Raw genomic sequence first — 20682 nt, forward strand, 5'->3', positions numbered from 1 at the left:
ATTTGCTTGGCTCCTCCTTGTCCTATGTCCTGCTGTTCTGAAAAGAGTAAACACATAAGAGAGGAGAACCACATAGTTGAAAAATAGTTTTATTTAAAAAACAGTCTTGAAAGTACAAGATAGTATATTGAGTACGCTGTACGGTGAATACAAAATAAATATGAAATTCTAACTTTTTTTTTAACACCATGAAACAGAAGATAAACGTAACTCATCCTTCGTTAAGGAAGAAAGGCTTTTATGACAGTTAAGGCAATGGATTAACATCTAGATTCTGTTCCCAGATTTTCTCGCCGAACACTGGACAGTACTTAACAATTGTGTTTCAGTAAACCTATGTAAGCTCCATATATCACAGGAGCACTGTGCAAGTAAACTCGCTGTTGGCAAAGGGCTCAAATGACAGCATTCGGTTTTGGTGGGTTTTGTTTATCAAATGCTTCCAATGTTGGAACAGGCTTGGGGGGATTTTTAAGGTCAGTGTCAGCTATCCACTAAAGTAGTTGTCATCCTTCTCGTATGTTGCTGCATTTCTGTCTTGGATGTACTTAGTAGTTTCCTGCTCTACTTTGGATAGTACTTACCCATGCCTGGCAAATGATGGACTTGGTAACTACGTAAAACGTAGGTTGGTTGTTTTGGGGTTGGGGTTTTTTTCCTTCCTTGTGGGGGCAGGTGTACCTGGTATTGTTCTAAATAATTTAGAAAAAGGGACAGTGTCTGAAAAATGTAATTGCCTACTTTTTGGGGGCTTTTCCGTTTAACATATTGCATGGGTAAAATACTATCTTAATGCATTATCTGGGCTATTGTATATAAATACATACTGTGTATTTACAGAAGGATAATCATCACTACCTCAGTAAAGAGAGGAGATCCAGAAAAACTGTGGATTTAAGCTAGGATAAATCTAATTTTCCCCCATGGCCTCAAATCACATGGATGGGAGTTCTTAGCTAGCTACGGAGTACACTGAAAAAACTTGTGTGCTTTAAAACATGCAAAAACCATTTAAAACATCTCTTCAAGTATCCTTTTTTGACTAATCTGTAATAATTTTGAGTACTTCGTTTTCATGATGGCAACACAGGCAAAGGTAAAGTAAATCTTCAGTCTACTAAGGTAATTGTTCAGAGGAGTTTCCATCCTTCTCCCAAACCATCAAAGATAATGAGGCTTTCCTCCGTTTACACAACAGCTAATGGTTCCAGCTTCTTGCTAGTGACAGAACCCCCCAAGCCAAGCCTGACTTCCAGAGCGTAGGTGGCAATTTAACTGTGAATTTGGTAGAAGCAGCCGCTCTTAGAGGTGACTCTTGCTGCTAGTGGCCTTCCTGAACAGAACTCCCTTGTTCTATTTTTGAATGTTGTGGACTTACCAGTGAGTGTATTTTGGATCACCTGCTTGACAGAGCTTCTCTCTGCTAAACATGCTATAGATTCTGCATATGTAATCATAAATGTATGGCACAAAAGGGTGTTAAGTGTCTCTTTACTGTAAAATGGAAGAGTTCCTTTTAAAATGAAGCGAAGTTGAAGCAATATAAAGGAGGAAGGACTATGTAAATAAGGCTTTCGAGCATCAACTCTTGAGTCCTGTTTTGTACGGAGGAGCTCTTGGAATGTGGTACAGGCAGCACTTCTTAGCACTGTTAGAGGTTAACAGATTTTTCTCCCTTGTCCAGTGATGGACAATGAGAAACCACGATAGTGCATGCACTGCTGAAGTCATGCTGCATCACTGGGCATGTTACAAAGAAAAGATATGCCTTTTAAAACAAATATATCCTGGTCTAAAATGCCCTTCTGTAGAGCTAACCGCTTCCTGCCACCCACACTGGTGGGTTTGGAAGTGACAGAATTAATGGTCTTTGTTTTCTGCAGTTTGGAGACAGTAAAGGAAAACAGGAAGGTGAGGATAGAAGAATATAGGGATAATCTAAAGAACAAAAGAAGGAAATGACCTCTGCAGGTGGATGAACTGAGGGGACATGATCTACTCCCTAGCCTAGGATTGTGTAATACATAAGCTGAAAGACACTTGACTGTCTGAATTTCTCTCCTTGTTCTTTTCTTTTCCTCCCCGCACACCTCCTGTGCTAAGTCCCAAAGAGGACTGAAGAAGGGGGAGGTAGGATCCAGGTATCCCTCCCTCCTTGTTTTGCCAAGAATTACTTTCCACTTTTTATTGAATGAGCGAACTACTGAGTACTCTGAGGACAGCGGAGCTATATGTAGGTTATCTATATTCCCAATTACATGGTTACTGCATCACTCCGGCTCTGCTTACAGCAGTTCCTCCAAGCAGCTGAAACAGCCTCAGCCTTTGTTGCCTTTTTTGGGCTGTTGAGAGGCCTGGAGTGGAGGGTAGTACCCATCTGAGGTAAGGTGACAGTGAAGTTGAAAGCAATAGTAAAAATACATTTGGGGACGGAAATCCTCTCCTAAATCATCTGCAGTTGTCAGAGGTGGAGAAGCAGACTGAGGAAAGGTTCAGCAGAGAGGGACCTGTAGAAGAGGGAAGAAGAGTATGTGAAGAAACAAAGACATGGAAAGAACAAAGTGCAGTATAACTAGAGCAGAGACCAAGAACACAACAATACAAGCAGAGTGTGAAAAGTCAGGCAGGGTTCTGAAGAGTAAGAGGAGCTTAAAACAAATGTGGAGAAGCAACATAAAGCTAACAGACAGCAAGCCTAGCCAGAAGAGCAAACAAACCTCATTCAACCGTGTTAACTCTCTGTTGATCTTTAGCACTGAAAAGTCTCACAAACAATAAAAATAGTTTTTCAGCACGCTAACAAGCATTATTAAAATTGTTGACACATAGGGTACTTAGTAAGAGTATTAATAATGGCTTCTCCTCCCTCTAGTGCTCAGCACAGAGGACTTGACAATGAAAAGGGCCAAAACAGATTCCCTGTTCTCTAGAGGTAGTATCCTTGGAAAAACAAGGCATCCTGGTGGGACAGGCTGCTGCCAGTACTTGCTTTGGAAATAAGCAACTTTTACTTCCCTAGTTAAAGTACCAATAGCATGAGAATCCTCTTCACTTCACTATAGCTTCCTTCTGTTGCTCTCATCAGGCAACATCAGTGATAAATGAGACAGTTTTTTCAAAAATCCTTGTTTGTCCACCAGCAGCCACAAGAAACCACCAAGCGTGAGTTCTCAGTCTGTATCCTTCCTTTCTAGGATGAATGTGTTTTCCCTCTCTGCTTTTTTTGGTTATTTCCCAAAGCTCAGAGCAACTCAGTAGCATATGGAAATGAAATTTGTTTATGCATTTCACCTTCATCCTCCTCATCTCCTTCATGGATAGAATTGGCTGGATCATCTTGCTCAGATTCTGCCCTCGTCTCAAAGAGCTGCTCTTCCAGGAAGAAGCTCCCAATGCCGTATTCCTCATCATGCGCCTTTGTTTCTGCAGGTGAGACGTGGGGAGATCCCAGAACAAAACCTGCAAACCTGCCAAATTTTTAGAGGGAGAAGTGATCAGCTGAGAAATGAAAAAAATACTGTAAATGCAGGGGATGCTGCCAATTAAGCAGGGATGTTTTAAGGACATGCCCACAGGCAGCACAGATGAGGGGAAGCTGCAGCATGAGCTAGGGAGTCCTGGACAACAGAGAATAAATCGCAACGGATGGCAACAACCCTGAAGATTTGTTTTCCTGCCTCTTCTTTTCAGTCTTCAGTCTTTTCTATGTAAGTAGCTTTTGCTCTTCTGGAGGCCATCTGCAAGGTCTTGTGACTAAGCAAGAAGATCTAACTTTGTTTTCACATCTTGTCAGTACTCGTGGGGTAATCCAGAGTAAGCATTTGTACAGTTGGATAGATGGTACTTTAGCTTCTAAAAATAAATTGAAGCTGTAGCATATTTGAGACAAAGGCTCTAAGAATTCAGGTAAGTTGACATTGTTAATGAAAGGAAAAATGGTGAGAACTTCGCATTCCTACAGTGCTGTGCTATCACCTTCCTTCTGGTGCTGCATGCACGCTCTGGGCAAGCTGAGCTAAAGTCTTGCCAAAGAACTCCTGCTTTTGGTGAACTTGGAGCTGCAGACTGGGAATTCTGCAGCTGCTCCAAGTAAATGCCAAACTGGAGGTCTGGCAGAACAAAGCATGAACTTAGCACTGTCCCTGCACTTCAATTCGCCACAAGTCTTACTTTCAGTGGACAGCTACATTGAAGAGAGAGAATGGAGCTGGAAGTTTCTGGCAAGCATGTGGAAACAGACGGCAGTTCTGACACCTGGGTAAGTGTCGACAGCATCAGAGAAATGTAAGAAAAAGGAAATGCAGCTACATTCTGGAGTTCTGGTAAACTGATCAATAATTTACATTTTAGACTTAACATTTCTGTGAGAAGAATGTTGTCACCTCGCTTTTCTTGGAAGCGCTGTTAGTCTAAATGGGGAACAGTTGGACTGGCTGTGTTTTACAGGTTTGCCTTGTGTTGAACTATCTTCTGATGCTTAATGGAAGCTTGAAGGGTACTCAACTTTACATCAGACTTCTGTTGGTTCTTCTTTTTATTTTTGCATTTTTGTAGTGAACAATTTATAAGAACTGTATTAACTAAGTGATGGCTAGAAAATACATGTGTCTTAACTGTTTGTTTTGTGCATTTGGCAGTATTTTGTTTTGCAATACTGCAGTGAGTTTTCACTTTTTGTATCTTTCAATCATGCTATAGAATGCAAGTATCTTAGAAAATAAGGTAGTTTAACAGTACATCTATAAAACCTGGCAGAGAGGCTGTCTGTGTGCCCATCCAAGGAAGACGAAGGTTCTGAAACTAGTTTAAACTTTTTATTGCTTAAATTCCGAGCTGACTGGGGCTCCTTTGAAATTGTGATACTCGGTTCTGTAGCAAGGGCCAAGTCTTTGTGGCTGGGTAATACGTGAAACTCTGCTTCTGATATCTCGAAGTTTTGCTTTTGACGGAAATACGCTGCTATTATGATTAGTTTTATATTCTGCAATATTTTCTGGCTCCATTTATATGACCATTCCCTTCCTAACCCATAGTTGTCTTCAGTTTGTCTCTTAAACTGTATCTGGAGTAGCTCTTCTACCTGTTACGCTTCCTACGTGCAGGCACTGATTTTTTTGTTTTCTCTGTATTCTTAGTCTTAGGTATTGGTTGATACTTCAAGTAACAGGATTTCTTGGCTGTGCAGGCTTGCAGTTGGAGAGCTTAATGCAGGTAACAGTTGAGCGTGTATCTTCAGCCTGCCCCCATTTTATACAATGCAAAAGTTTACTGCTCTGAAAAATGAAGAAAGGGGCATTTCACTGATTAGACAGCCACCTGAGTCACGGCAGAGCTTGCAGAGGCATTGTAGGAAGCCTGTACGTTTTAGGGAAAGCTGCCATTACCATGAATTAGCTGTGAACGTCTGCAAACTGTCAGAGTAATTTATGGTCGGAGAGGAACAAACAGGGGATTTAATACCACCAGCAAGTCATATCCTTGAGAGGTGTGGCTGTGATCTTTAGTGGGATCACTCAAGTAGATAAAGCTACCTGCACATCTGACTGCATGCAAGATAAACACACCTGGAACAGTGCCTGAAGAAGCATTTGGGTCTGCTGTGTAACAGTGTCTGTGCAGTGCGTCTCCCGCTTTAGAGAGGCCAGATTTTCTTACCTATGTGGGGACTGGAGTTTGGATACAGCTAACCATGATGGGAAGTCAGGGTTCCTGCAGAATGAGCGTAGCTCCTCCAGAGCTCTGATAGTTTCTGTTTCACCTTGTTCTCGATACTCCTCTTCAGTAAGGCATTTAAACACTAACTTTTTTGATTTAAAGTGGTTCTTCATTTTTCTAGAATGAAGTGAAAACAATTAGTCTTTCTGAAGTCTTCTGGCCCATAATTATTGTCATCCTTTTTCTCTACAACGTGCTATTAACGTGCATTAATCACTTTTATCCTTTTAAGAGGACAAGCTACATTCTTGCATTAAAATTTTAGGACAAGGCATCTAATGTTTGCTAGCCTGTTTACCCTAGGTCTTCACCAAAGTTGTAGAATTCCTCAGAATGATATCTAATGAGCTTCAAATGAGCTTTGGATCAGGTCCTTATTGTGTATGCATGGACTAAAATCTCATAGAATTAAATAGGTGGCTGCTTGCTCAGCCATTTTTAGTTGCAATATGCAAAAAGTGTGCAGAGACATGGGCTGAATCAAAACCCAGTCTGCATATGTAACTTCGAAGATAAGCAATGCTCTGTTATGAGTTGTTCATGTTGTTTACTAGATCGCTTCTCTCAAATCTTGCTTTAAATTACAAAACTGAGTAGTCTGAGGCCAAAATGTTTACAATCTGATGTTTTTTTAGCTGCTGCGTAGCAATGTATAATATAATTAGATATCAATTAGAAAGTGTGCCATGTTCTGTTCCCTTCTGTCGACTGCTTTCAATTTAAATGTTGTGATGAGTTAAGATAAGCAAGGGCTGGATGCCCATAAAACTTTCAGCTCTGCATAAAAACACCTGCTCCAACCAGCAGCATTCACTTTCCTCCTTATTTCCCTGTAAAGCAAGAAGGAACTGTAGCCCTTACTCAGGTCAAATGGTAAAGGTCTTGCTGGCTCAGCGGGATCACTACTGATCTTAACAACAAATAATGCAAGATTCTTAGTTATTTTGATGTATCTGCTGCTCTGAACTGTGTATCTGGCATCATGGCCTCACAGTTTAGTGCTACTGCTTAATGTTTTGAAATGGGAAAAAAAAACCCTTATCATTCTCCTAAGAGAAATTTGTAGAGCTATATTTCAGTGCTTTTTGGCTTTATACAAGCATCAGTTAATGAAAAACAAAGAGAGGTCCACGTGGAGAACAAACTACAGCGTTTCAGGGTAAGACAGGTATGTTCTGACTTCTGTGAACTCGTAGCCAAATCTTGCTGATTTCAGAGTGAGCTGAACCTGCTTACATCAGGTAAGTATATAAGCAACTATATGTTGCTTTTGAAACAGTTGGTGCTTCTCAGCTGCAGGCAAAAATCAGTCTTCAACAAATGATAAATTCTACCTAAAATAAAAAAGCTTCAACCCAGTCTACACTTCAACATCTAAAAAGAGCACAAAAGCAAAGCAGTATGTTCTTCAAAACTAAACGTGTAAAAGACTAAAAAAGAAATTATTTGGGTTTTAATCTTTTGGTTATGCCAGTTCTAGCCTTTGCCTCTTCCTGGTTCTCTGCAGTTCAGCAGAAGTCCACAGCTATGGAACAGTCTGCACTAAAGTCTCTTAATCTGGATGCCATCCCTGAAGGTAAAACACAGATGTAAATTGGCAGGACTTTTTAGAATCTTCATTTGAGTGTTGGATTTGTGATAAAACATGCTTCAGATTCAAGGATGAGCAAACACGTTGTTCCCATATTGCTAATGAAAATACTTAGCAAACTAAGGTCTACATATTGCAAGCAGTTCCCATTCCAAATGCCACAATATAAATGGGGCTCTGGGAATACAGGGGAATGTCTCCACAGTGATAACAGGTTGTTTCCATGAATTAAAGGTAGACATGTACATCTAGGATAATAACCTTGGAAAATGAAAATCAGTGGAAACCATTATTTTTGTGGACACGGGTTTTTAGCCTCTGAACTCTACACTAACCTACAAGGACTGTCACTTCTTAACATCTGCTTCCTAGGTGACAATACACTGTTTTATCCCATAAGATTCAGTACAAGTTACCTGCAGATTCTCTCACTACACATGAAACCAAGGCAGTATTGCTGTGGCCTAATCAATCAACCAAACAGAAATGTTTTGGTTACTGTATGCTGCAGACTAGAAGGTGCTACATTTGTACCTAAGAGCACAGTCACATTTCTCCGTTCTCCATAGAACAAAACTCGTGCTTAAAACTGGCAAATGGAAAATAATTGAATTCCTGTGTCTCAGGGATTTAAACCTTTTCTATTGTAGCTTTACATCTGGTAAAAATATGAACTAGTATTAGAAATTAATAAATCATTATTGAAGTGTAAGGGTTTTTTCATTACCAGCCTCCAGTATTTCCTGGTGATACAGGGACTCGGACATTCACAAATATGTACAAACCTGCCTATGTGACAAGCAGCACCAAGAGGGTAATGCAGGCCTTTTGAACAGACGCTGACTGCTATTACTGCATACGCAACTTGAGGTATGGTGACACCACAATAAATCAAGACAAAGGCTGTTAATTGTAGCGTCCACGTGAACAAGGTTATGCTCAGTTCAGTGGTAAGCGGTCCATGCTGATAGCAAGTGGCAAAGCTGGTAATTCCAACAGCCAGAAAATACCCTGTAGAAACAGAAAGAAGGACATGGAGAAAAAGATGCAAACTACCCATATAAACTTCATTAGTTTGGTTCACAAAGCTTGCAACTGCTGTGAAGTAGAGCCTGCTGTTTCTTGTGTTGTCTTATAGATACCTGCATTATGTTGTATGTGCTTTGTATTTCAAAAGAGTGCGAAGAGTTCACGAGGTGATCTATGAACAGCCTTTAGCAAATGCTATGAGCTGCACATGAATTCTCTCCATGCAAGAATGTCGAGGCAGATGCCAGACCAATAGATTTGTCAGCCCCTGCAGCCACATCCAGTTAGCAACTTATGCATCCGGTTCTCAGATCCAGCAAAATACAAGCCAGCATGGCTGCTCTTTTGCTGTTAGAGGGGAAGTATGTAATGGCAAATCAATAAACAAATAATAACAGGCAAAATCTGCTCTTAAAGCTGCTACTGGCCCACTATATCAAACTCCTTATTTAATGATACAGTGTGTAGGAGTAAATGCTCATTTGAGTTGATTAGGAACCTTTGGAATATTCCAATGTCTATGGCTTAGGAGAAAAAAGTACTCCATAAATGAGTCACTGGATTTTGTTTTTTATGGGCAGGTATTCATCTAACCACTAAATTAAACCAAAATCTGCAGCACATTTTTTGATAATTTTCTTACCCAACAAGTAGTTTCTGTGTTCAGACCACAACCACTGCATATTCTCTTTGAAGCAGTAAATAAAATAGAGAGAGGACATCCAGCAGCCACTCATTAAGATCCAGAAGGTACTGTGCTGGAAATTAAAAAAAAAAAAAATAAATTAAAAACCTTAAAAAGATTTCAAGTCAAAATCGGGACCATTTTGTGCAAGGCAACTCACAGGCAAAACCAGATGTGATACTCGGTAGACCTACAGGGCTTGTGATCTGTGTTAGACTTCTACTGTACTGCTCTGCACGCTACAACGAAACAACATCCATTCTAAGTGGAGCAACTGCATCTCTGTATTTGTGTATCATGTCCCAGTGTTATGGTACAAGCCTATTGCCGTGTATTTCCAATTAACATATCTCAGCAATACTGTGGGAATGCACAGACTTTGTAAAAGTAAAGGAAAAATTCACATCTGCCTTGCAATGAATTGTCTCTGGTGAATGGAAGAGAATCTGTCCCAGTTCCCACTAAAACTATATTTTGATTGATTCATAGAGTCAAAAGTAAGCTTAGCTCCAGTCCAATAAAAATAATTTATGTTTCAGAATAAACTCTTCTTGTACATCAACAATCTCCTGTTTAAAGTAAACTTGGGAGCAAGCTAACTAGAACTTGATTCTGAGCTAATTATATTTACTTGACACAAGCAATCCTGCAGTCATTCCAGAAGAGTTATCTGGCCACAAAAACAGAGCAAGATCAGAATCTGGCTCTGTACTCTTCACTTCCTATATTATGATGTTGATTATTATTATTATTTTGTTTTATAAATGTAGATTTACCCTTGGAATAAACCTTTTAAGTGACAACAGGACAAAGACTAGCACAGCAAGAACACCCAGTATTATTCCAGAAAGGTAAAAGAACTTGGTACTCCTGTAAGAGAACAAGAGAGAATATGGTGAGAAGTATAATTTCTAATTGGTTAAGATGCCAACATTTGTAAAAACAGCAGTGATCTTCAATAAGAACTTAACACAGCTGTAAGTTAGAATTGTAGTTACATGGTTAACAGGCCCAGTTTAGATATTAAATCCATGTAAGGAAAAATGCCCAACAGATACTTAAGGTCACTGGAGTTGTTACAGGCTAGGAGATTGTGTTGTTTTTTTTTTTAAAGCTCACTTTCTGATTTCATTGACCTTGAGTTTCTAGTAATTTCATTTTCTTCTATGTACCGATACAGTTCTGTACTGCAAGAAAAGTTTTATTTTTTTTAATTTAAAATGTAAAAAAACCCTCCACAAACCCACAAGTTTTTTTTCCTAAGCTTATGCATTTATAAAGTCTGACTTTTAAATTCAGAGTTAACTCTATAAAACCTATTGCTGCTCTGCTTGTTTTAGAGGTGCCTCCTGATAATTAATTTGTGACTCATTTTGCTTTGAAGTCATGGGACACATGTTTTGCTGTAACAGTAAGCATCCTCCCTTACATGCTATGCAAAAGAACGATGGGGAAAGGTTGGCACAAAAGTGGAGGCAGACAAGGCGCCAGATGACCTCATCCTAAGCATTTCTTGCTGCAGGAAGGCATCATTTATAATACAAGCAGCATAATTTAGCCTTCAGCTAACCTCACTGGTCTACAAAAGGGAGAGAGAATTTTTCTGAATCCACACACTTGCTCGCTGAGGATTGTCTTGGTGTCGCCCAGTGCAGGAAGCTTGGCTACAAGAACCCTAACACAGCTAAGTGATTAATAGAGTGCAGCACTCCCAATATAGGTCACAGTCTGTCCAAACACAAATGGTATGAAGAAGTTTTAAACTATGTTCAGTTCCCTTAGTTCCCTTTCCCAAAGACGCACGGGCTTTGGGAAAGAAGGTCAGAAACCAGCAGCTAGTACTCACCTGCTCAGGCTGTTTGCAAAATGGAACAGAAAAATTCCAGCTACAAACAAAAACAAGAGTTTTCCATCTAGCACTAAAAAAAGGGGGAAAAAAATAGAAATGGATTTTAGACTAATTCAGTCTGAAATGTTGATTTTATAAAATGTCAACAGAAAAGTCGCAAGCTTCTTACAGAAGAGATGGTACATTCACTAACACTGGCAATACCAATCTATAATCTAAACTGAAAGCTTTCATAGAATCATTATTAAGGTTGGAAAAGGCCTCTAAGATCATCGAGTCCAACCATCGACCCAACACCACCGTGTCCACTAAACCACATCCCTAAGTACTGCATCTGCACATCTTTTAAATACTTCCAGGGATGATGACTCAACCACCAAAGCTTTTTTACTTACTTTCTCGATTCACACTCACAGTGTACAGTTCAGTTTTGAAGGGCTGTATTTTGAAACAAATATCTTCTCCATATTGTTTTATGCTTATGAAAGTTTCTGTAGATGTTTCTGGTTTCCAGAAGACTTGAACAGCACATGCAGCAAACTCAAAAACAGTTTCTGAATTACGACAGTTGCTTTTTTCTGAAATAGGCTCAAACCTGAACATTTCTCTGCTGTTAACTTTTACCTAAAAACAAACACAATACACAGAAAAGTAGCTCAGAATCAGAGGGTTTTGTTTTTCTGAACTATATAGCATATAAGCCATACATGTGATAATGAAAATCAGTATAGAGAGCTCGAGAATAAAATGCTAGTGCGATTCTTAGTTGTTTAATATTGGTTATCAATATTATGGAAAGATTAAGTGTTTAGGCCTTACAGGGTGATTCGAACTCAACGTCAGCAAAGTTCTATGGAGGGGCCTCAATCCATCCAAAAGCTTGGTGAGTTTGGTTTTACCATGACACTTGCCCACAAATTTCTAACAAAACCAGTAATATTTGACTGACCACAGTTTCTTTTGAAGATGTTCATACACTTCCCCATTCCCCTCCTGAACCGTAAGAAATTGGACTTGCTTTTGTTGTAGTTAATAATGCAATCTCCATGTTAAGGACAGAGGAGGGATAAGGAAAATGAAAGATATCATAACCAGAAATTTAAACAGCATATTCCTGTTGGGTATTTTGGAGTTTCTTGCTAGTTCCTAGCACCCTTCCTGGATGGGTAAAAGATCTTGTCGATATTCTGAGATGGGATGATCTTCCTGAAGATTGTGATTCATTGTGAGCTCTTTATCAGGGCCTATTAGACAACAAAGACCCATCTACAAAACGTGATGCAATAGGTAATAAAACAGGCTTCTACTGGGAGAAGAGACAACACGTCAGCAAGCAATTTGTTGTGGGAAAAATCTGAACTTCCTGCTTTTAAACATAGACTCCACAAAAGCTTGTGTGACTGCTGGAGGGTTTCACCACCTGAAGTCTGCTACCATTCATAGAAACATCTGCAGCATGTTCCTGAGGAAAACAGTCCTGGGAACAGATGAAGAGATTTTCCCCTTCCTTACATCTGAGAGTGAATTCCTCCAACAGAGATGAAATGAAACTGTTTTCTTCCCTTGTCCAGAGACATACTTCCCAGGAAAAAAAAGGAACCACACAGATAGTCAGCTTGTTCCTTTAGCTGTTATTGCTTCCACTGTTAAGAGATTTTTATATTGTTTTGAGCTACTCCCTAAACATGTTTCTTGTAAGATGACCTTCTGTTACTCAGAAAAACAGAAATGCACTGCCACTGCTGTTTTTTCATTAGTCACAATCTAATACACCTTTGGTTCCTATACTGTGGCCTGGTACGCTACAGCGAGTGAGTCACAACTGCATTTTATCCTCAAATTTGAAAGTTTTATAAAGGCGTTTGGTGATAAGCAAAAACATTTGTTGCAGAGGTTAGCAGTGGTCCATCGGTAGAAAAGGTGTGCAACAAAATAATACGCAACGCTAAGTTAATGTTTGTGTGACATCATACTATAAGCCCGGTTGACATCCTTCTAATAAAGAGAGACCAAACCTCACTGCATCCGAAGTGGAGAAACAACGCTGCATTTTTATCATGGTCCCACCTATACACCATTCAGACTACTAATTACATAGAGATACTGCTTTGATCTTGCTAACTGATCATACACTTTGCTGGCAAAAGTTCACGTGAAATGTATTGCATATCTGAATGATCCCCAAAATGGCCTCTTACCTGAAGAGTCGACCAAACGTACTGTAAGTGAGTGGTTCTGTTTTGCACATAGCAATAACAGTTTTCATCCCGTTTCTGGATGACATCCATTTCCTGCAAAAAGCTACAGTTTCTACCTGGGGGGGGGGCATAAAAGTTAATTTTAAGCATGTGTCAAATACAAATGTATAATTTTCCTCCATTTCATTGTTGTATGTGCTGAGGGAATCACAAGCAATTTGCAGATAATCAAATGTAAAAACTATGCTGCAGGGTAGCATGTTCAATATGATTTAGATGAACATTCAAATTAGACTTCTAATCAAGTCACTTAGGCTCCAGAGTAAACTGCAACACCTTTGGAAAAAAAAATTAATCTAGGGTGTATTTTTTAAAAAAGTAATCCATAAAAGCTTGGCTTTGGTATCAGTATCTTGATGGCACTGGAATAGGGCCTGTGGGCCAAATTCACTGCTGGCACGAGTGGGTGTAACTCCACCGGAGTCAACGCTTATACCAATGGTGAATGCAACTGTGGGAGTCTGAGCAGGTAAACAGGCTTACATATTAAAATAGTCATTTAGCACATGACATGGCTGCTGATCGCAGAAATCATACTCCTCTCCCTCAGAAATGTTTCTAATGTTAAATAACGCAACGCTTCTCTTTAAAACAAGTTTTCCTGACGTGGTCCAGCCATGACATGTCATAAGGCAACTGCACTGATAGCTTGCCGTAAGTCATTTAGTTAGGGATGCTAATTCTAACTCTCCTGAAATGTTAGTGACCCCTTACGATCTTCAGAATTAGATTACACTTTTCAGCAGAAATGCACCTAGAAGATTTGTGGAGCAAACTTTAAAGAATGACATACATTCTGATCTATATACATGTGTAAAATATACCCTACAGTGCATTACCGCAGTGTTCCAGGAACATAATTAAAGAGAAGAATAAAGGAAATAATTACAGATCTGGACAGAGGGAATCATCTGGCTCACTGAATAGAAAATGTAAGTCTAAGCCAAGCTCAGTAATAACTGCTAAAACACTGTCATACACTCAGAACAGCAAAATGAGTATGTGCAAAATAGTGTCAGCCTGGACAAGGAGATACTGTTTGCAGGTAAAAACCTGCCCTGTCTCTATAAGGAAGCTGAACTTAGGCTAAATTATTTTTTAACCGATTTAATTAAGCCTATGAAAAATACCTGTGTGGATGTTCTTACATAAGTTTATTAAGTCATTCCAGAACGTCCACAGATGATCCTGCTAAAGTAAATTGGTTTAAACTTAAAATTTGGGCATTTTTATTGTGAAAAATTAACCATCTGATTAATTTTCATCCACGGCAAATCCAGCGGGAGGGAGCACAACCCTTCAGACAAGGGCTGGCTGTACCTCTGGACAGGCCCTTCCATAAAGGTTGTTGGAGGAAGTTGCGAAAGGATTAATTTGTCTCTGGAAAGTGCTACTGACTAACACAGCAAGCAGGTGACACTGGGCACTACCCAGGGCTAAGACTGATAACCCAGTGATAGGAAATGGCAATACCCTAGCAGGACCAAAATGCAGCTGAGAGTGCCCACACCTTCCCTGCAGGGTGTGTGAGGATTTTCTGCCACTACGGGTAAACTAGTCATCCACATTAGAAGTAATGTCCTCCATGTACAACACTAGAAAATATTTTCTTACCCCCCTTAATTTTAAGGGCCTTTTCTTGAGAAAAATAATTTGCTTCAAACGTGACATCAGCTCCATAGAGTGAAACAATCATGTTGCAAAAGGAAAGATGCTCCCGAATCAGGTAATCGTGAGATGGAGGAGGATTGTAGCTACCATGAGGACACACACAGACGGCGACTGTCAAGTTTTGAGATGGCAAGCAATGGAGAGAATCGGCATGTGCTGCAGAATCCGGAGGATGCCCAAGACTGGGGAACGTCAAGGCAAGGGGGGAAGCTGTTTCTTGAGTTACGTATCGCTACTACAGCTGAGAATAACCTTTAGGGTTTTCACTGCCCTCATTAATAAAAGATCTGTTCTGCACCCAATTCTCCTGAACCAAGCTAATGAGAAAGCCAGAGGGAGTAACATACACTCCAGGTCAGTTTCCCATGCCAGTGGTACCCAGCCTTCCAACCTCTGCCACTGAAACGGATGAGAGGCGCTTGCTCCCTGTGCACTTGGTGCCGCTTTGTTCGTGGAAGGTCTCCCAGGCCAGTCCCCAGCGCCTGTGTCTGCCTGTCCCACAGGGTACCACGCAGAATATTCCTGTGGAAACTGAACTGAGATGGGACAAGCAGGAGAAACCAGCAAAGCGCCACAGGGACACGTCTGGCCCCTGAAACAACTTTAGCTCTCAGCCGAAGCGGACAGAGACAGAGGCAGGCGGGGGGGCGGCGGCCCCGGCCTTTCCGTAGGGCAGCGCCATTTTGGGCAGAAGCAGGAGGTAGCAGGTCGCGCTGCACCGGGGGCGATGGCGACCGAGGAAAACCGGGAGGAGGATAGCGTGTCCCCACGCTCCCTGTTCTCAAGGAGGCTGGGAGTGACGAAACCCCTCGCCGGCCTGTGACCACCCGGGCAGGGGAAAGGGAGACTCCCCCCCGCCCAAGACCACCGCCGCCGCCCCGCCCGCAGCCTGCTCTGCCCCGCTGCCGCCGGCGGAGCTCGCCCGGCCCCGCGCAGGCCCCTCGGGGGCGAGAGAGGAAGGCCAGTACCTGCTGACGGCGCCTCCCTGCTGCCCCCAGCCGCCCCGGACAGCGCCAGAAGGAGCAGGAGCAGCCCCGGCCCCGGCCGGGCCCGGGGGCGCTGCCCGCGGCGGGGCGGCCCCGCCGGACTCATGTGGCGGCCGCCGGCTCCGGCCTCGCCCCTAACGGTCGCGGCGAGGGCGGGCCCCGGCGCGGGAAAGGGGCGGTGAGGCTCTGCGCTTCCTCGCCGCCCTTCTGCCCCCGCAGGGCCGCGCTCGGCTGGCGGCGGGCCGGGGCGGCTTAGGGTGACCGGCCCTGGGCAGGGGGTTCAGCCCAGTTTATCCTAAATACGTGTGCGGGGAGCAGGCGGGAGTCCCGGCCTCGGGCAGCGGCCTGTCCGGAGGCAAATTGTGGCCCCTCGGCACCGGTGGCACCTCTTCTGGCATGTTACATCCTACTTTTTGTTTCTCTTACTTGTGTTTCAGGGCTTCAGTGGAGTTAAGAATGTGCGCTTGGAAAGAAAAAGAAAAATCATATGGATGTAACAGCTCAGCAAAAGCGTTTCCTTGGATTGTGGTCCCAAAAATGTTGACTGAACTTACCAGTCAGGATACAAATTGGTCCTGAAACAAAGGCTCATGTGAGCAGCTTGCGACACTTCCCAAACCTCAACCAAGGCAGCAGCCACCCCAACTGAACAGAGGAGGGTTAATATTTGCCTGCTTATGCACCCTGTTCCCAATGCCCCCTTCCCCATCCAGCCTGAGGGAAAGGCCAAGTCAGGTCACCAGTGTGCCTGCAACTGGCGGTGGTTGAGTCAGCCATTGAACGACACACGTTAGTGAGACCCTCTGCCCACCCAGAGGAATTCCCTGAATGAAATGTTATTAGACGCTTTGATGTAGGTGAACATCCACAACTTTTCTGTATTTCCTAGGCAGCCACAAGAAGAGCCTGGAGCAGGACACACAGTTCCCCCGTCAGCGCTGTGAAGACACGAGCTAGGTCCAACTCAACCCAGTCCTCGCTCATTGCTGTTGTTTTAGATCACTTGTGAGTCACAGTCAGCAGTCAGGGGTGGAAAGGGCTGGAGCTTTTTTCCTATTCTATGAAAATCAGTAAACACAATTTTGCCAAGGCATTCTGGCATCACCAACGTCTATTTTTATACCGAGCCCTACACTCGGCCTTTCCAACCTACTTGCTTTGCTACAATGCGTTCCCTTCCTTGTTCTTAAAACTATGCTGTTTCTCTGCATGAAGGTTGCTTTTGGTTTTATTTTTGATTGTTCAGGGCTGGATCCAATTCCTGGGGGTGCCAGGATGGGCTTTTTTAACACCTGAAGGGGGCTGCCCACTGCCTCGCACCTTGTCTTGGCGCTTACATCTGCGGGGAGTGGGTGGTGCGGGGCTGCCGCTCTCCTCGCCTTGCCTCCTACACCCGCTCGGTGCTGGCTGGGCTCACATGTAACTGTGGATTATTCCTTGCAAGTACTGAGGAAGTGGAGAATAAGGGCAAAAATAGTTGGGATTTGATAGCGTGTGCAACATCTGACAAACTTCAGTCTCCAAAGGAAGCAGCTACTGATTTATATCTTTATTTGTCTTTATGTAATTTGGGTGTTGACTTTATATAACTTTTCAGGCACTTTCTCTAGCAAATGTGGTGAAGAAAGAAATGCTGGATTTTGTGCTTACCTGCTTCCCTAATAAACCCTTAGAAATCTGTTACCTCTCAGTTGCGTGTCTAAACAGCGAGGGACAATCATAGCCAAGTTATTAGAGGAATCCCTTTCACATTTTCAATTTGCAATATTTTTTTGGGTTATGTTAACTTTCTTGACAGTACTTTTTCTGGGAAAGGAGACACTCCACACTTAGTTCTCACTTGTGTTTTCATTCCTAGAGCTCTTTGCACTTCACCGCTAATTAACTTTCAATAACTGTCGTAGGGATACAGTCAGTCAGCATGAATCAGATGGAAAATGTAGCTTTAGGGGACTGCACTCTGTCAAAAACGATTAGAAACCTTTGCTTGATTTCCAAGGAGAACGTACTCATTCAGGCAGGATACAGCAGCTATTAGACAGTGTTCTACCGCAGTAAGAAATCCTTAATAAGAGACTCAGTGCTTTCACTACAGCCCTCCTTCCAGGATGGCTCTAAGTAATTACGTGGCACTTTCCTTGCTTCCCATTTGTTTGTTTGACTTCCTAAATGGTGGTGTTGCTTAGGCCAAAGCTTGGGTTCTCAGCTTAAAGGTGGTATTTTTAACTGTTTGCTCACAAATATAATTCAAAATGGGGGAGAAGGGGGAGGTTGCTTACGGGTGCAGTTCAGCTCGTGGAAGCTCTGCCCTTCCAGGTCTCGTAAACTGGGGAGCGTTGAGTGAGACCAGCTTTTGGCTGGGAGAGCTTGGGGGAAGACCTGGCTGTGGCACACAGCGATGCTAGCAGTATTGGGAATGAGTCTCATTCCCGGGATGCAGCATGCAGGGCTCTCAAGCTCCACGCTTTTGACAAATTGCCACTTCAGTAATCGGGAAGGCAGCAGGTGAGCAGCGCAGAGCCACATCCCCAGCGTGTGCTTTCCTCTCAGGCTTTTGGAGCGCTGGGTTACACCACCCAATACGCTCTGGCCCCTGAAACGCTCCTAATGTCATCTGCAATGCCCTTGTCTAGCTGCTTAAAAGCTGACTGCAATGTTAGATGTAATACCAAATCCTCTTTGTGCTGCTGAATACTTTTTCTTCCACAAAGACTCCAGCTACTCAGTGCTGATGATTTATTTGGCCTGTGCAGCCACAGAAATAGGCTACAGCTGTATAAGGCATTGATGGGGAGGTCCTCCGTGCCCCTCAAAGCCTTGCCTACCTTGGGCCGTAGTGCTGTTGGAAACAGCCCCTCTCCCCTGCAGCATCTGCAAGCTCAAGCTGGGGACTAGGCACTCGGGGTCCCAGTTCCCACCCCGCAAGGTGATGCTCATTACCCAGCTGCAGCCTACTGTTTAACTAGAGCTAGTAGAGGCTTTGAATTTCCAGGTGTGCTGTTAAAATCTCAACACGTGCTCTGGATGACTAAGGATGCTTCCTCTGATTTATTAATTTTTTTTTTTTTCCCCTTTGCTCTCCCTTCCCCCTCCTTAGGTCAGCACTTGGGTATAATTTGTTTGTAGAGTTACAGGGTGTTTTATCTTTCTTTGGCCAGCCTCAAGTGGATGGGGGTTTGTTGAAGCCATGGTGTTCTTGCTTTCTTAGAGTTGGCATGTGGGTGTTGGATTGTGTCATTTTTAGGACATGAATGTCAAAAGAAGTGGGATCAACTGCTGGAGGAGGTTTGTAAGCCAGGTACTTTGGTTTCCTGGAAAAGCAAGAAAAAAATAGCAAAACAGGCAGCCTTTGTATCTTTACAAGACCTATACATGCTTAAGCACAGTTTGGGTTTTGGTGTTTTTTTTGCCTTGGTTTATTCAGGATGGAGAGCTACTGTATTTCCCTTTAAACAGTTTCACATGTTTTGGTGGATTCTGTTGAATGTTTATTCCAGTAATACAAATAATTCGTGTTCCATAAGTGCCCTCGCAAATAATGCAATTTATTATCAGGTACATTATGTTGTCTTTTTCTTTGATGTAAAATGGTCTCTTAGAGTTAAAATTAGACACAAGAGCCATTTGAGATTATTTTGTTCATCTCCAGCTGTTTTTTCAGGAGTGCATTAGTCTGAAGTATTTCACAGGCAAAATACTGAGTTATTTTGGGGGGAGAAAAATGATCTACAAAAGAAAAGTATAGCTACTTATTTTTACAGTAGTTTTATGGTAATCGCTATTTTATTTGACATGTATAGATACTGAGCTAGATACTGCTCTACTAGGAATATTGCTTTCTCCTAAACTGCTCTAGGTAGTAGATACCTTTTGCAGTCCTTGTTCAGGCTAAGCTTAAAAACTAACAAGAGAAATGATTTTTTTTTTTTATAGGTTACCTGTGTCCTATCTTATGGATTAGGCAAAAGGCCCATATTTTTTCATTACTCTGTTTTTTCTTAAACCTTTGCCTATTTAATCTAAGTGCAAGACGCTTATTCTAGCTGTCCATGCTTTTGAAAATCTATGTGCCGTAACACGTTTTCCCATTGTATCACTGGTGGGGGTCAGGCGTGTCCGAGATGGGTGCAATCTGAATGTTTTCAGATAAACCCCTCTGAGTAAGGCATCTTTTTCCTTCTTGTATGGCTTCTGATTTACGCAGTTTTCTTGGCATTTAACCCTACGCTTGTTTTCCCATTGCTGTCAAAGGGACCTGTAGGTCAGGAGGAAGGAAAGCTCAGTCAGCTGATGGTGAAGTGTTCATGGGAGGACTTGTCTGCAATTGCTGGAAACACAGTCCCTTCTTCTGACTTCAGCAAAGTATTCTGGTGTAAATTCATTGATCTCATTGATATTATTCCTGATTTACACAACAGTAAGCAGTAAGTAAGTAAGCACAACAGTAAGTTAAGTAGCAGTGGGCCTTAAATATTTATCTAGTTTATTCTTAGCATGCCAATTGCAGCTATTTATATAGCAAGGAAGCAGTGATACAAATCTGACTGGATTCCTCCTTCACTTTGAATCTGCAATAGAGGCAGTATTTTTTTTTTCACCAAGAGCTCTTATTTATTATGTTAAATTTGCTCTGATTAATATGTTATAGACCTCATTTTTCAAGGGCCTTTTAACCCCCACTTTTAAGCACAAGTGATCTTGTTACTTACCTAAAGGAGCATTGATGCAGCCTAAGAGCAGCTGTGAGATTGCCCTGTGGTGCTGTGCAGGCACTAATACCTTACATGGATTTATCCGTGGGGAAAGGTCCCAAAATTGTGAGGAGGCTCCATGGTAGAGCAAACAATGTGAAAGGAGCAGGTACTCATTTTAATAACATCTACTACAGCGAAAAGAAA

At 42.2% G+C, this 20682-nt stretch overlaps 1 protein-coding gene across 1 annotated transcript; it reads right to left on the bottom strand.

The window, feature by feature from the left end:
• Positions 1 to 73: 73 nt before the first annotated feature.
• Positions 74 to 15821, bottom strand: NEMP2 (nuclear envelope integral membrane protein 2). The gene is made up of 9 exons (XM_076342227.1): positions 15767 to 15821; positions 13068 to 13183; positions 11265 to 11493; positions 10867 to 10939; positions 9797 to 9890; positions 8979 to 9093; positions 8092 to 8317; positions 5656 to 5832; positions 74 to 3467 (listed from the first exon to the last, which is right to left on the bottom strand). The coding sequence occupies exons 2-9, from the start codon at positions 13155 to 13157 to the stop codon at positions 3242 to 3244; spliced, it is 1230 nt and encodes a 409-aa protein (XP_076198342.1). The 5' UTR covers positions 13158 to 13183; positions 15767 to 15821; the 3' UTR covers positions 74 to 3241.
• Between the last annotated feature and the right edge of the window lie 4861 nt (positions 15822 to 20682).

Source organism: Aptenodytes patagonicus, chromosome 6 (genome assembly GCF_965638725.1).
Source record: "Aptenodytes patagonicus chromosome 6, bAptPat1.pri.cur, whole genome shotgun sequence".
NCBI lineage: Eukaryota > Metazoa > Chordata > Aves > Sphenisciformes > Spheniscidae > Aptenodytes > Aptenodytes patagonicus.